Below are 15986 nucleotides of genomic sequence, written 5' to 3'. Positions count from 1 at the left end.
AGAGTGAAGGGGGCAAACATTTCTTACCAGATATAGTCTATGGTTTAGTCATCTGCTCTTCCCGGTGGTATTAGTCATAGGAAGCTCCACAGTTCTAATTTTCTGTTACATTTTTGGGAAATTATCACAGGCTATACTGAGTACTTTTCAAGACAGTAATTAAGCTTCTGAGTATAACCAAAAATATGTTGCTTATAGTAAGAACTCACCAAATATCTGTTTCTGAACACATGATTTCCAAATTCTATCTATACTATAGAAAAGGAAATTTTCACTATTTTGACTAAGCATTTATGTTCTTTCAAAAGCTAAGGACACTAAAGTTGGAAAACACAAAATATAACACTGTTAAGCTATCATTGCACATATACCACTTAAAATCAAACAGATCTGGGGCCAAATCTCACCAAGATTCAAGAAATCATTTAATAAAGAATAGTTAACATTTATTAAGCACCCACTATGGGCAATATGCTGAGCACTTTATATAATATGAAATATAATCTTTAAATTCTGAGGTAGGCACTGTTATCTCCCATTTTTAAATTAAAACAAGGAAAAGAAGTCACACAGCTAGTAATTAGCAGTTCCCATGCTCTTTTCTACGCTGTCTTCAGTAAAGTTAAGTTTCTTAGGCTTTCACTTAGACATTTACTAAGCACCTATGGTCTAGGCACTGAATTCAGCATTAAGAATACACAGTTCTTGGAAACTTCCCTGGCAGTCCAGTGATTAAGACTCTACCTTCCAATGCAGTGGGTGCAGGTTGAATCCCTGGTCAGGGAGCTAAGATCCCACATGCCTTGGGGCTAAAAAACCAGAAGATAAAACAGAAGCAATACTGTAACAAATTCAATAAAGACTTTAAAAACTGGTCCACATCAAAAAAATTAAAAAAAAAAAAATACAGTTCTTGCACTTCAAGAGAACAGTTTAAAACAAAGAATAAATTAGAAAGAGTTTCTAATTAGAAATTATAATGAACAAAGAACATTAAAATATTTTCAGAAATTTTTAAAGCAAGTGAGAGTGTTCATGGGAGCATGTAGGAGGCAAATATCTCATTCTTCTGATGAGGATGAGAGCAGCTAATACATACTGAGCATTTACCAAGTGCCTGTCACTGCACTCTATGGAGTTTATTTAATCCTTATAACTATCTGGCTTTCCTGGTGGTTCAGCGGTAAAAAAAAATCTGATTCAGGTTCAATCCCTGGGTCAGGAAGACCCCCTGGAAAAGGAAATGGCTTCCCACTCCAATATTCTTGCCTGGGAAATCCCATGGATAGAGGAGCCTGGCGGGCTACAGTCCATGGGATTGTAAGAGTCGGACACGACTCAGCAACTAAACCACCACCACCATCCTACAAGCTAAGTTTTATCGTCCTTCTTCCTCAAATAGGGAAACTGAGGTAAAACAAAGGTAAGTGAGTTGTCCAAGGTTATGCAGATACTAAAAGAAGCCGAATTTGAATCATTCATCTGACTTCAAAGCCCAAGTTCTAAGACAATTACTCATACAGCCTCCTAGTAAAGGAGAAAAAGTTTCTCAGCTGTCCTCTTGGCTAAATCCTGAAAGATAAATAGGAATTAGTCATGTTAGGGGACAAGATTTTATATAGAAGTGGTGCAAAGAATCCTTTCACAGATACAGCACGGCATGGGATTCTAGGGGCAACAAGGAGCAGGAACGTAGGTTTGGGAGGGGGTGTGAAATAAGGAGGAAGTAACACAAGGTTAGAGGCTAAGCACGAGGGAAACTTCCGCATCAGCAAAGCTGAAGTTTACCCTACGGGCTGCAAGAGTTCATGAAGGATTTCAAGCACAAAAAAGATTCTTTATATTATCCAAGGATCATGATGGCAGCATGAGATTAGATTAAATCGCCCTAGCAAGAGGCTACAGCACAGTATTAATATAAGCAAGAAGTGAGAGAGGAAGATGAAGCAGTAGCTTTTGTAGAAACCAGAAGTCCACAGAACTAAGTCTGATAAAATGGGATATGACATGTAAGGGACAGGAAAGAGTCTGGCCTGATTCCCAGGCTTGTCATCTGAGCCAGTGACTAAATGCTAAGTGGTGTGATTAACAGGGATGGGAAATATACTTAGGAAATCCTTCCCATCTTCTCTGCTTCTTAGTCCTTTTTAATATTTATTTTATCTCTCTACCACTTTTCTCACTTCAGTCTCCCCCAAAAATAAAACAAGTCTGTCACAATATCTGTTTGGGTAATGTTTGAATGTTCCATAATTCTGAATTACATTTATAAGTCGATTAAGCCTGTTTGTTTGTTTTTAACACATAGCCATCAAAATAATCTTGCTTTCTCCTTAATGGAATCACTGCCAACTGATCACTGGCAGTTTTCAGTTGCCCCTCGTCCTTCTCCTCTCCTTCATCAGGCCGCTTCCCTTCTCTGAACTTATTCACCCATCCTCTCAATCCCTTAGTCAAGTACACTTTGTTTCTCCATCTTTACTTCTGCATGTTCTTCCACGCCCAACTGTGTAGCTGCAACCACCTCTTTTCCTACTAAACAAGTAGCCATCACTCCACATCAGCTGTATGTGCTTTAAAACTCATGTTCTAAACAAAACTCGTGTTGCTCTCTTCAGCATGCCTTCACTGGGCCACCACTGCATCCTCAATTGACAGTACCTTTCCCGAGTCTGGTTACTGGAGGCATCTCTTAATTGTACTCTTTTTTTCTCTCTCCAACTTTATATTTTGAAACACTGAAATTCTATCAAAAAGTGAAAGAATACTAAGATGAATATCCATTTGCTCTTCACCCATATTCACCACTGGACTTCCCAGAGGTGCTAAAGAACCTGCCTGCCAAAGCAAGAGACGCACGAGACACGGGTTCGATACCTGGGTCAGGAAGATCCCCTGGAAAAGAGAACGGCAACCCACTCCAGTATCCTTGCCTGGAGAATTCCATGGACAGAGGAGCTACAGCCCATTGGGTCACAAAGAATCCAACACAACTGAAGCGACTGAGCACATACCACGGTAAACATTTTGCCACTTTTGCTTTCTCTTTTAACAAATAGATTTCTTTTTCCTAAACCATTTGAAACCAAACTGCAGACATCATGACATTTCAACTAAATGCTTCATCAGGTATCACCTCAGAATAGGAACATTATCCTTTATAACCACAATAGCCTATCACATACCCAAGACATTTAATTTTGAATTTCTATATCTAATATATACTCCATATTCAAATTTGCCCAGTTGTCCTAAAAATGTCCTCTATGGCTTATTCATCTTCCCCATCCAGCCTTGGCACTGTACTTGACTGCCATTTCTCTTTCATCTTCTCTCATCTAGAATACTCCTCTTGCCTTTTAAATTTTTCATCACTGTGACATTTTTGAAAAGTTCAGACCATTTGTCTTACAGAAAGTCCCATAAGTTGGATTTGTCTGATTATTTACTATAACTAGATACAGGTTAAACATTTTTAACAAGGGTTACAGGTGGCTCAGTTGTAAAGAATCCACCTGCAATGCAAGAGATGTGGGTTCAATCCCTGGGTCAGGTAGATCCCTGGAGAAGGAAATGGCAACCCACTCCAGTATTCCTGTCCGGGAAATCCCAGGGACAGAGGAGCTTGGTGGGCTACAGGCCGGGGGGGCACAAAGAATCAGGCTCAACCTAGTGATTAAATAACAATTATCTCCTAGTGCTTATTTCATTCAGAATTTCACTCTCTTGGGCTGACACTGTCTGGACATTGCACCAAAACATCATGACTTGTTAGCATTCAATAAATCTAATAACAATCATCAAAGATACATATTTCCTTGGCCAACTAGTATAGCATATTTTTCTGTCAATCAAGCTAGAGAGCCTAGTTACCAAGTTGTACCCTCTTCTAATAACAAAGACTCAAGAAACTAAAAGATTTCATGATAAAAATCCAGTTTGCCAACAAAATAAAACTGAATATAAGGAACCAAAGTTCTCTCTGCATACATTTGAATAATTAGGTAATTATAAAGATAACGAAATCAGATATGACTTAGGTTAGGATGAAATTTTTAGACCTCAGCTTTTTATCTTTGAATGAAGCTAAAATTTAACATAAAAAATGTAAAAATAGAATGCTATATTCTATTAATGACTGCAACAAAGGATGATGATTAAAAAGCACCTCTTTATTTCCATTAGTCCTTTAGCAATTCAGTTCAGTTCAGTTGCTCAGTCGTGTCCAACTCTGCGACCCCATGAATCGCAGCACGCCAGGCCTCCCTGTCCATCACAACTCCCTGAGTTCACTCAAACTGACCACCATCGAGTTGGTGACGTCATCCAGCCATCTCATCCTCTGTCATCCCCTTTTCCTCCTGCGCCCAATCCCTCCCAGCATGAGTCTTTTCCAATGAGTCAACTCCATGAGGTGGCCAAAGTACTGGAGTTTCAGCTTTAGCATCATTCCTTCCAAAGAACACCCAGGGCTGATCTCCTTTAGAATGGACTGGTTGGCTTTAGCAATTAAGTAGCACCAAAGCCCCAAAATGACTACAAATATAACAGAATTAGTTGAATAATTTTGTCTCTCACAGATATGCCTAAAAATTAGCTTTTCCCCCAAATGTTACTTTAATGGAAAGATACTCTGTTATCAAATACTGCTTAGGAAAAAGTTTTTAATCAATTCTTTAATTCACTTTAAGTAATGAGTCCTTCTGGCGCTAGTGGTAAAGAACCCGCCTGCCAGTGCAGAAGATGTAAGAGACAGGGGTTCGATCCCTGAGTCAGGAAGATACTCTGGAAGAGGGCCTGGTAACCACTCTGGTATCATTCATTGCCTAGAGAATCCCATGGACAGAGGAGCCTTGCGGGCTACGTTCCATAGGATCGCAAAGAGTCAGGCACAACTGAAGTGACTTAACATGCACACAAGTCCTTAGCATTTGTCTTTCCCAACGATCCAATAGCTTTTTTTTTAACTCTACAGTAAAATGTGATGTTACTTTATAGAAGAAAATTGTATTATCAAATGTCTGATATAAATAAGGCTTTCATCACAACCATTATCATACAGGTAAAAAGAACACCTTATTCCTGCTCAAAAAAAAAGAAATTAAGTGTTTAAATTAAGAGATCCTTTCTGAATTTTGAGACTTTCACTTAGACGTGTGAGTTTCAAACAGTCTTGGATGTCCAAGTGTTCAGATAGTTTGGCAGCTTGTTAATTACAATGGTAAACTAGGCATAACTGAAATACTTCTGACAAGTTCAACAGATGTGTGCTCTATGACTTGCTCACAATGAATATTTATCCTTGAAAAAATTTCTTCTAGGTTGGCACTGTATCAAATGATTGAAAATATAAAGGATCAAAATATGAATATGAGCACTTTCAAACCATTCTCATGTTGACTGAAACCATTATGAAAGGATTTAGGTAAAATTACCATATTTACATTAAAAGAATATGAATTATTTGCACAATAAAAGGTTTAACATGACGTATATTAAATTCAAAGCATACCAGTAGATGGAAATACAGCTGATCCTTGAATAAGGAGGCGCTGAAGGGTGCCAACACTGCACACACTCTAAAGTCCACTACAACTTAGTTAGCCCTCTGTATACACACAGGTGGTTTCTCCATACCCAAAGTTCCTCCCTATCCATGGTTCTACATCCTCGGATTCAACCATCTTCAGATCATGTAGCACCATAGTATACTATTGAGAAGATCCACGTATAACTGGGCCTACAGTTCAAACCTGTGTTGCTCAAGGCTCAACTGTATGAAAAGTATTAATGAAAGTACAGTAATGAAAAGTATTAACAGCAGTTGCTTCTGTAAGGAATGAATATGAAGCCTTTGTTTTCTTCCCTTTTGCCTTTCACAATTTATAGGATTAAGCATATATTTACAAGAAAAAATAATTTTAAGCCTTGGTAAATTCATTGTCATGATATGAAAATGGGAGAGGGAATGAACAGAAAATAAAAGAGGTATAAGTACCAGAGACAGAAGGGTTCAGGGTATACTTGTGGAAATAGTCATTTCTGGTCATACTACTCTTCTTAAAAAATTTTAAGAAAGCCGTGCGTGCGTGTGCGTGCCAAATCGCTTCAGTTGTGTCCAACTCTCTGCGACCCTATGCACTGTAGCCCCCTCCCCAGGCTCCTCTCTCCATGGGAATCTCCAGGCAAGAATAATGGAGTGGGTTGGCATTCCCTTCTCCAGGGGATCTTTCCAACCCAAGGATCGAACCTGTCTCGTATATCTCCCGCATTGGCAGGCAGGTTCTTTACCACTAGAGTTACCTGGAAAGTCCAAGAAAGCCATAGCCACATCTAGTCCCAGTGCCAGAATATTAAAGAACCAGCAGTCTTCAATGCGTGCTACAAATGACTGTACATTCTCTGACTATACAATTTACTTGAATTTCAAGAGAATGGGAGAACTGTATCAAAAAAGAAACCTGACTTCTGTTAAAATCCATTCAGCCACCAAATAACAAACTTAGACAATGCATTCTCCCTATCTGTCATGTAATGCCCAGTGAAATTTCCTTGTTGCTGCTGAAAAGATTCAGTCCAGAGGAATAAAAACTTTTTATAAAAATCACTGTCAAAGGAAAAAAAAAAAAAAAATCCCTCCAACAGGAAAAGAAACTTGGAAACCAGAAAAAAAAAAAATTAAGCTGAAAGATTTTCACAATTCAATTATTTGAGTTTCTGCTCCAGACACAAGTAGTGATGCTCTAGTGCATATGGACTGTTCTAGAAACTCACACATATATTAATTTTTAAAACAAAGAGGAAACAAATGAGCACCTATTGGGAGTACACTGCAGATGGCTCTCCATAAACATTTAATGAGTGAGTGAAATCATAAGAATTTTTATATTTTTTAAACACAAAATGAACACCTTCAACTGGGAGAGAAGAAACCAGCTGCCAGGGAATACAAGACAGACTGTATTATTGGTTTCCATGCTGTTATCCATGGGATTCCACCCAGATGTCCTTTATATTATAGAAGAGGTATTTTCCTCAGAACAGCTTCTTAACTTATAATTTCAAATGCTTTCTGATATTTTTCAAATGGTTCATAATACTACACTGTCTTAAGCTTTTCACATCCATTATGTCATTTGCATGGCTGAGATGCTTGAGGAAGAAAGTATTATTAACTCTATTTTGCAGATGAGATTATTGAAGCAAAAAAAAAAAAAAACAGGGTTTAACTAAAAACGCAAGGTTAGAAAAAAAAAAACAGGCAAGGTCACAAGTAAGCTTGAGAAGCAGGAGTAAAACCACAGGTCTAGTCCTTCATTTTAGGCAAGTTGCTGTTTAAAAAAGACACTTAAAATACAAATCACTCCCACCCACCCACTCTTCTCCACCATTGGCTCAAGCAAAACAATTAAGTAGACTTTAAAGTGAACAGGAAATGACAGAACCAAAAATAACTGGGGTGTGGTCTCACCTCTGAAAAAGATTTCCAGCTGTGAATAAATGCAAACAATTCTGGCCAGACAAGATAACATTAGATCAGATTTAGAACCCAATACAACCAGGGGACCTTAGCTATAAATACAGTGACACCTTACTTTCTTAGAATAAACCTCAATATTTCAAACTCAGGAAAATGTAGATAAAAAGCAAGGTAAGTCACCAAGAAGCCACAATTGCTGTGCTCAAGTTCTCATGCTCAAGTTTTTACATACTAGACAAACCCATACAATCTAAGGGCTTGAAATCATTCATGTTTCATTTCTTTAAGAGTAATCTGATAACACGCAGTCATTTATAGTTTCACCAAAAAACAAATGTGAATCATACAGACTATGAGGGTGTTCACTTAACTATGGGAATGCCTAGCAATAAGTCAGCACCTGCATATTAGCTGCATTTTATTTTACTTTACTTCTGCATTTAACGATTTGAAAGGGTCATTTTACAATGACCTTTGTATCTTTTATATCACTTCCTTTATAGCTTATTGCACGTTATGGTAGACATTACGTGCTACAATGGCGATCAGAATTTGGGATCTGTAAAGGTCTGAGGACTACCACTAAGCTTCACTCAGATCCTATTTATTCTGACTTGACACACTATTCTGGTTTATCTGGTTTCCCTGCCTACTTCAGCTTATAAGTGGCAGATTAGAAGGGCATATTTTGACAGATAAAGAACAGTACTGAAGGAGATAAACTAAAAACAGACAAAAGCACTAAACTGGTATAGCAGTGAGGAGTCATTTTAGCACAGGAGGAAACTGCCAACACCCTTATATAGCAGAATGCACCGGCCATATTAACTGCATGGGACAGAAATTAATGTACATTATGATGACCTTGATTTATCCAAGAAGACTGTCTAATAGATTCTAAATCTTAAAGAGATGGTTATATACCCTTGATGAGTTATAAACTATGAAAACTGATATTAAAATGATCAAAATAATTTAGCAGTCACAGGGCTGTCAGTTATATGACCAATTCTCTTAAATCCCCAATGATAGCAGACAAATGCTGAGGAGGTAAATCTCAAAAATCCCATTATATTTAATAAATATTATATAGTGTAGATAATTAACATTTATGAGCAACACTTTTGATGATGACTTTCTGGGTGGAAACTACATAATACATTAAAATTATATACTGCAGACAATCAACATTTATGATGCTTAATGTTTCTGGAGGTGGGGGGGCCCTAAGTTATAACTAAAACTCTTTTCCTTCATTGACCATTCAATCATTTTTCTCCACTAAGAGAAAAATGTTTTTTCATCACCAATCTTGGTTTCTTTTCTCCATATAATTACCAAAATAAAAAAATAAAAGTATTTTAAGAGTTCTCCCCACTTACAACTAACCCCTTTATCTAGAGATCACTAACACACCTGGATCTTGGTATATTCCCTTCTTATAAAATAGTGCTTTCAAACCCAGTATTAAAACAGAGAGAAGAGTTGTACTTAAGTCTTACGTCTGAACAAAAGAAGCACATAAATTAGCGGTTATGCTTAAACCACTAATCTTAAGGGCAGAAACAACTACAACATAAGGAACACTTTAGTCGATGTTGGACACCTGAATCAGAGAATATCATTCTCCAAGTCTCTATGGCCAAAAAGAAAATAAAACGCCAACAATCATGTCAAGAGATCTGTAGATCCCTTTCAAATATCATAAAATGAATTTATTTGTATTTACTTCACTATATTCTTTCTTTTAGTAATAACAGTGACGTGATGATCTGGAGAAAGTGGGCTAAAAGGTACATGGTATTCATACTTAAAAAAGGTTGGGGAAGGGGCAAGAAATATCTGACCTTTCAGAAGAGGAGCGGCAGAAAGATCTGACTTGGAAGAGCCTTCTTAACACCCTGCCCACATCACCCTAGATGGCTTCCCCTCAGGTAAGAGACTAAAAAGATGGAGATCCAGACTCTTTAGGGGTTGATAGGATTAGAAACACCCACCCTGCCTGGAAATCCGACACTACTGGAGACAAACGAGCAATCCCCATCTAGCTACTGGTCCAGGTGCTACAGAAAACGCCCGGCGCCCCCGCCGGGCAGCCCCGGTGGGAATCCCCGCCTCCCGTCTCCCACACCCCCCTAGGTCCTCCTCCGGGATGGGCGCCGCCCGGGACCCCGCCGCCCCCCCGACTCCTGTCCTCGGCTCCTTCCCTCCCTCCGGCCCCGAGCCATCGCCCGGCCGAGGGCCGTTTCCCGCCGATCGACTGGAAGGCCTGGCCCGCTTGGCACCTTTGATGACGCGTTCGGTGGTGGAGAGGTGGAGGTTCCTCCCGGACATGATCCCCTCGGCCTCCTCCCGGTCCGGGGAGATCTCCAGACGTGCGCCCCCGCCTTCGCCTCCAGCGATCTCGGCTCCCCAGGGCCGGTCTACCGGCCGTGCCCCGGCCCCGCTTAATCAGGGCGGCCAAGGCACCAGAAGGAGGCGGCCGCAGCAGCCCGGCCTCGAATCCCACGGACACTATGCGGGCCCACTGACCGCTCCCTCCCGAGGCGCCGAGTCGGGAGCGCCCGCGACAGCAGATCGGGGAGGCTACGCGGGCAGCCGCGGCTGCGCGCGGCCGAGGCTCGTGCGCGCGCGCGCGCGCGCTGCCCCGACTCGGCACCTCCCCAACTTCCCTGCGGCGCGAGGGCCGCCGCCGCCGCGGTTAGCGCGCCGAGGCCTTGAGCTCCGCAAGTTTCCCCGGCAGCTCGGTCGCCTGACCTCCAGCCCCCGGGCAGTAGACAACCCCGGCTTTACCCTTCGCGCGGAGACCCCCGGACCCGCGCGGCTGCCCTCCGTACACGCGCCCTTCCTTCCTCTCCTCCAGCTTCCGAATGTCGGTCTTCCCCCTCTCCTCTGCCTGCCCTCCCCTCCAGCTCTGACTGCTTCTCAGCTGCCTGCGCCGCCCGGGCCTGGAGCACCTAACACCGGGCCCTGGTTCCCGCACCCAAAGGCCCAGCGGAACCGCGGCCATCTTGTGACCCGGCCCGAGCGTCCCGGCGGCTGTCTGGCGGAGCCGTGCGCATCCTGTCCGCCTGGGATCACCTTGCAGGGCGCCCTCGTCCTCCCAGACCTTCCCCACGGCGGGGCCTCCCTCCCTTTCCTCGGGGTCTCCCCTCCACTCTGTCTCTAGGAGTCGTTATCAGTTTGATCCAGCTCCTTCCCACAGCTTACCCTCCCCCCAGTTACCAAACCCATTTAAACCCCTGGTTTAAGTTGTCACATTTGTCGAGAGCACTTAGTATAGTGAGAACGATCGCGTGCATCCTAGTTCTAATCTAGTAGTGGGGGGTGGAGGGGGATGGTTTCCGAGTGGGTGGATAAGAGCCCCCCACCCCCACCCCACACACAACCTGTCAGGTCCCACAGCCTCCTAGCTTCCTTTCCACTTGCCAGAAAGGGGACCGCAGCCCCCTCCAAGGAACCCCTGGGCCAGACCTCCTCTGTGTAGGGAACCGACCTGGAAGTTCTGCGTGCCACCTACACAGCTGGAAGCAATCCTTCTTCCCCTTTGACACCCCGTCATTCTTACCATGGAAAACGATGGGCAAGTCTCCATAGAGTCTTAATAATCTGGCTCATCTCTAGGTTAAAAACTGACCTTTTCTCTCCTTGAATTGCAAGCCTAGTATAGAAACTGTCTTCTAGTATAGTGCCTGGCAAAGAAAAATATTTTGATTCTAGTCCTGATGGTGGAATGTTAAAACTGGGATCCAAGGAAGTATATGCAAATTACAGGGAAACCGATTTTAACAGTCACTGTGGTGGCCAGTGAGTAGTCATAAGTGGCTCTGTACATTTAAAGTAAATAAATATTTATTTCCTCAAGTGTACTAGCCACATTTGAAGCATTCAATAACTACCTGTGGCTAGTGACTATCTAATTGGATGTGGCAGAATAAGACCTAACGCAAAGAGCCATCTCACTGGAAAAGACCCTGATGCTGGGAAAGATTGCAGGCAAAATGAGAGGAGGGCAGAGGATGAGATAGATGGTTCCTTGGCATTATTGACTCCATGGACGTGAATCTGAGCAAACTCTGGAAGATAGTGAAGGACAGGGAAACCTGGCGTGCTGTAGTCCATGGGGTCTCAAAGAGTCAGACACGACTGAGTGACTGAACAATAACAACGGACTAGGACGCTTCCATCATCGCAGAAAGTTCTTTTGGACAGCTCCCAGCTAAAAGATTATAGAGCTTAACCCAAATCTCCTTTAACATAGATTTATGTAATGGGACCAACCTAGACAGCATATTAAAAAGCAGAGACGTTACTTTGCCAACAAAGGTCCGTCTAGTCAAAGGGAGAAGGGGACGACAGAGGATGAGATGGTTGGATGGCATCACTAACTCAATGGACGCGAGTTTGAGTAAACTCTGGAAGTTGGTGATGGACAGGGAAGCCTGGCATGCTGCAGTCCATGGGGTCGCAAAGAGTCGGACATGACTGAGCGACTGAACTGAACTGACTGATGTAATGGGAGGTGATCTGGGCATATACACTAGAGTCAGACCCCAAATTATGCTTTGCAGTGTTTTTTTTTTTTAATTGGAGGTTAATTGCTTTAAAATGTGGTGTTAGTTTCTGCTGTATAAGGAAGTAAATCAGCTATATGTATAAATATATCCCTTCCCACTTGTGCCTCACTCCCACCCCACTCCCCCCATCCTACCCCTCTAGGTCATAGTGTATGAGCACAGAGCTGAACTTCCTGTGCTATACGGAAGCTTCCCACTAGCTATCTGTCTTACACATGGTAGTGTACATATGTCAATCGTAATCACTCAATTCATGCCACCCTCCTCATCCCCACCTGAGTCCACATGTCCATTCTGTACAGCTGAATCTCTATTCCTGCCCTTGCCTTGCAGTTTTGACCTAAAGGCAATTCATGGCAACTCTAGCAAGGCAGAAGCACTTCAGGAACTGGACAGATTTTGGTTCTGAGTTCTTGGGTCTTGATTTCAGGCTTTCACCAGAGAGAATTGCTCAGAGATTCTGAGGAAGTTCTTCAACTATGAAGTAACCAGAGCTTCACACCTCTATCAAACAGATCAACTTTCTAGTGGTCAAAAATAAATTGGTTCCTGCAGTATGCTGCTGCTGCTAAGTTGCGTCAGTTGCGTCCAACTCTGTGCGACCTCATAGATGGCAGCCCACCAGGCTCCCCCGTCCCTGGCATTCTCCAGGCAAGAACACTGGAGTGGGTCGCTATTTCCTTCTCCAATGCATGAAAGTGAAAAATGAAAGTGAAGTCACTCAGTCGTGTCTGACTCTAGCGACCCCATGGACTACAGCCTACAGGCTCCTCCGTCCATGGGATTTTCCAGGCAAAAGTACTGGAGTGGGGTGCCATTGCCTTCTCCATCCTGCAACATAGTACTAAAATTAATCTAGAAGAATGTACGCAAGATGACTAAAAACAAGGAGTTTAAGAAAACACTGCAAACCAACATGAAGAGATGGGTTATTCAATAATAGTAGTGGGGAAATTAACCAACTCTCTGGATCTCAGATATATCTTTGTTTGTTCGTTTTTATTTGTTTGGTTTATTTCTTTTGTTTTCTTTGTTTTTTGGCCACACTGGGAGGCATCCAGGATCTTAGTTCCCTGACCAGGGATCAAACACATGCCTCCTGCAGTGAAAGTGCAGAGTCTTAACCACTGGACTGAGCTACGGAAGTCCTTGGATCTCAAAGTGGAGCCACATTTTAACACCAAACTTCATAAGTAATAAATATGAGAATTAAAATGAAGTGCTATTTTTTACATAGAAAATTGGAAAATATTTTTAAAAGGTGATACTGTTGGTAGTACATCATGAGAAACGCTGGGCTGGAGGAAGCACAAGCTGGAATCAAGATTGCTAGAAGAAATATCAATAACCTAAGATATGCAGATGACACCACCCTTATGGCAGAATGCAAAGAAGAACTAAAGAGCCTCCTGATGAAAGTGAAAGAGAAGAGTGAAAAAGTTGGCTTAAAGCTCAACATTCAGAAAACTAAGATCATGGCATCCGGTCCCATCACTTCATGGCAAATAGATGGGGAAACAGTGGAAACAGTGACTGACTTAATTTTTCTGGGCTCCAAAATCACTGCAGATGGTGATTGCAACCATGAAATTAAAAGATGCTTACTCTTTGGAAGGAAAGTTATGACCAACCTAGACAGCATATTGAAAGCAGAGACATTACTCTGTCAACAAAGGTCCGTCTAATCAAGGCTATGGTTTTTCCAGTGGTCATGTATGGATGTGAGAGTTGGACTATAAAGAAAGCTGAGCACCGAAGAATTGATGCTTTTGAACTGTGGTGTTGGAGAAGATTCTTGAGAGTCCCTTGGACTGCAAGGAGATCCAACCAGTCCATCCTAAAGGAAATCAGTCCTGAATATTCATTGGAAGGACTGATGCTGAAGCTGAAACTCCAATACTTTGGCCACCTGATGTGAAGAAGTAACTCACTGGAAAAGACCCTGATGCTGGGAAAGATTGAAAGTGGGAGAAGGGGACGACAGAGGATGAGATGGTTGGATGGCATCATTGATTCAATGAACAAGGGTTTGGGTGAACTCCAGGAGTTGGTGATGGACAGGGAGGCCTAGCGTGCTGCGGTTCATGGGGTTGCAAAGAGTGGGACACACTGAGCGACTGAACTGAACTGAACTGTTGGTAGAATTATAAATTAGCACAATTTCTCTGGAAAGGAATTTGGCAGTATCAATCAAAGGAGATATATGTATGGCCAATGAGAAGACTCAACATTATTAGTCATGAGGGAAATGCTGAGATACCATTTTACTAACCTAGAAGAGCTGAAATTAGAACTTCCCTGGTGGTACAGTAGGTTAAGAATCCACCTGCCAATGCTGGGGACACAGGTTGAATCCCTGGTCCGGGAAGATCCCACATGCTGAGGGGCAACTAAGCCCATGCACTACAACTACCGGAGCTGTGCGCCACCGCTGCTGAAGCCACGCACCCTTGAGCCTGTGCTCTGCAACCGTAGAAGCTATCACAATGAGAATTCCATGCACCACAACAAAGAGTAACCCCTGCTCACCGCAACTAGAGAAAGCCTGCATGCAGCAATGAAGACCCAGTGCAACCAAGACTCGAAAACAAAAATTAAAAAAAAAGCTGAAATTAAAAACTCTCAACATGTAAGTGTTGGCAAGGATGGGAGCAACTGGAACTCTCCTGCATTGCTGGTGGGAGAGTAAAATGCTACAACTACTTAGGAAGTTTGTTATAAAAGTTAAATATACACCTACAGTATTACTCAGTAATTCTACTCTTGGGTATTTTACCCAACAGCCATAATAACCCAGCAAAAATACCCACTACTACTCAGATAATAAAAAGAAAATAATTAATGATGTATGTAACAGTATGGATGAATCTTAAAAACATTATGGTGAACAAAAGCGGCAAGACACCAGGACTTCCCTGGTGGTCCAGTGGCTAGGACTCCATGCTCCCAATCCAGGGGGCTCGGGTTCAATTCCTGGTCAGGGAACTAGACACCACATGCTGCAACTAAGAGTTTGCTTGCCTGCAACTGAAAAGATCCTGCATGCCTCCAGCTAAGACCCAATGCAGCCAGATAAATTTTCAAAGAAACGAAGAAGCAAGACACGAAATAGACACTATATGATTTCAGTTGCATAGGAAAATGGTTACATGAAGTATGACACTGGATGGAACATTATACATCATGAAAAATCCTACTTTAGGTGGAAAGATATTTGATATCATGAGAAAAATCTCAGGAGATGATAAGCGAAAAAGTACAATATGGACTCCATGTTGTTAACAAACGAGCTAATGTCTGCATAAAAAGGCTAGGGGGAAATGTTAATATAGTCATTCATTCAATAAATATTAATTAAATGTCATCTATGCCAGGTACTGTGCTAGGCAGTAGGCATACAGTGATGAACTGAAATCAACACAGTTCATACCACCGTGGAGCACTAGCTGATGACGAAAAGATGTTAAAAGCAGCATCTCTTGGTGGCATGATTAAGAGTCACTTATATAAAAATAAGAGGGGAAAAAAAAGAGAAAGAAAAGAGTCACAAAAAATGAACCATAATTTTCCGTATTTTCCAGGTTTTCTACGGTAAGAAAGTATTATTTTATAACTAGGAGAAAAAAAATTTTAAGTGTTCTTTTCTTTCAAAGGCCTATTGTCTATGCCTATTTCCAGTAGCATTAAGTATTTATTTGGAGAACTTTCTGAGAGACTTCTCTGATCAAAACAAACAAAACATCTAGTACCACTCAGTGAAAAAAGAAAACTCTTAAGTAAGTTCCCTTCAAAAACAATTTTTATTTTAAGTAAATAAGGCTTTAATGCACTGGTGTTGGTGGTAATCTTTTTAGTCATCATATTAATAGCTCCTGGCAACAACTGGGGAGTTCTACTTCATTCACCTGTACATCTACCCACCTAGCCAG

The 15986-nt window shown here is 41.9% G+C and overlaps 1 protein-coding gene across 8 annotated transcripts in view; it reads right to left on the bottom strand.

Annotated features, from left to right (window-relative positions):
• The window catches only part of PPP3CC (protein phosphatase 3 catalytic subunit gamma), an 80031-nt gene extending 69382 nt beyond the window's left edge, over window positions 1-10649 (bottom strand). For 3 of the 8 annotated variants that reach the window (XM_024995826.2, XM_024995825.2, XM_024995827.2), the window contains exon 1: window positions 10274-10505. In XM_024995826.2, the coding sequence (XP_024851594.1) occupies window positions 10274-10490 (217 nt within the window). In that variant the 5' untranslated portion in view covers window positions 10491-10505. 8 annotated transcript variants of the gene reach the window in all.
• Window positions 10650-15986: the final 5337 nt, after the last annotated feature.

The sequence above is a fragment of the Bos taurus genome, chromosome 8 (genome assembly GCF_002263795.3).
Source record: "Bos taurus isolate L1 Dominette 01449 registration number 42190680 breed Hereford chromosome 8, ARS-UCD2.0, whole genome shotgun sequence".
NCBI lineage: Eukaryota > Metazoa > Chordata > Mammalia > Artiodactyla > Bovidae > Bos > Bos taurus.
The sequence above is the reverse complement of the archived record's forward strand: the minus strand, read 5'-3'. Positions and strand labels throughout refer to the sequence as shown.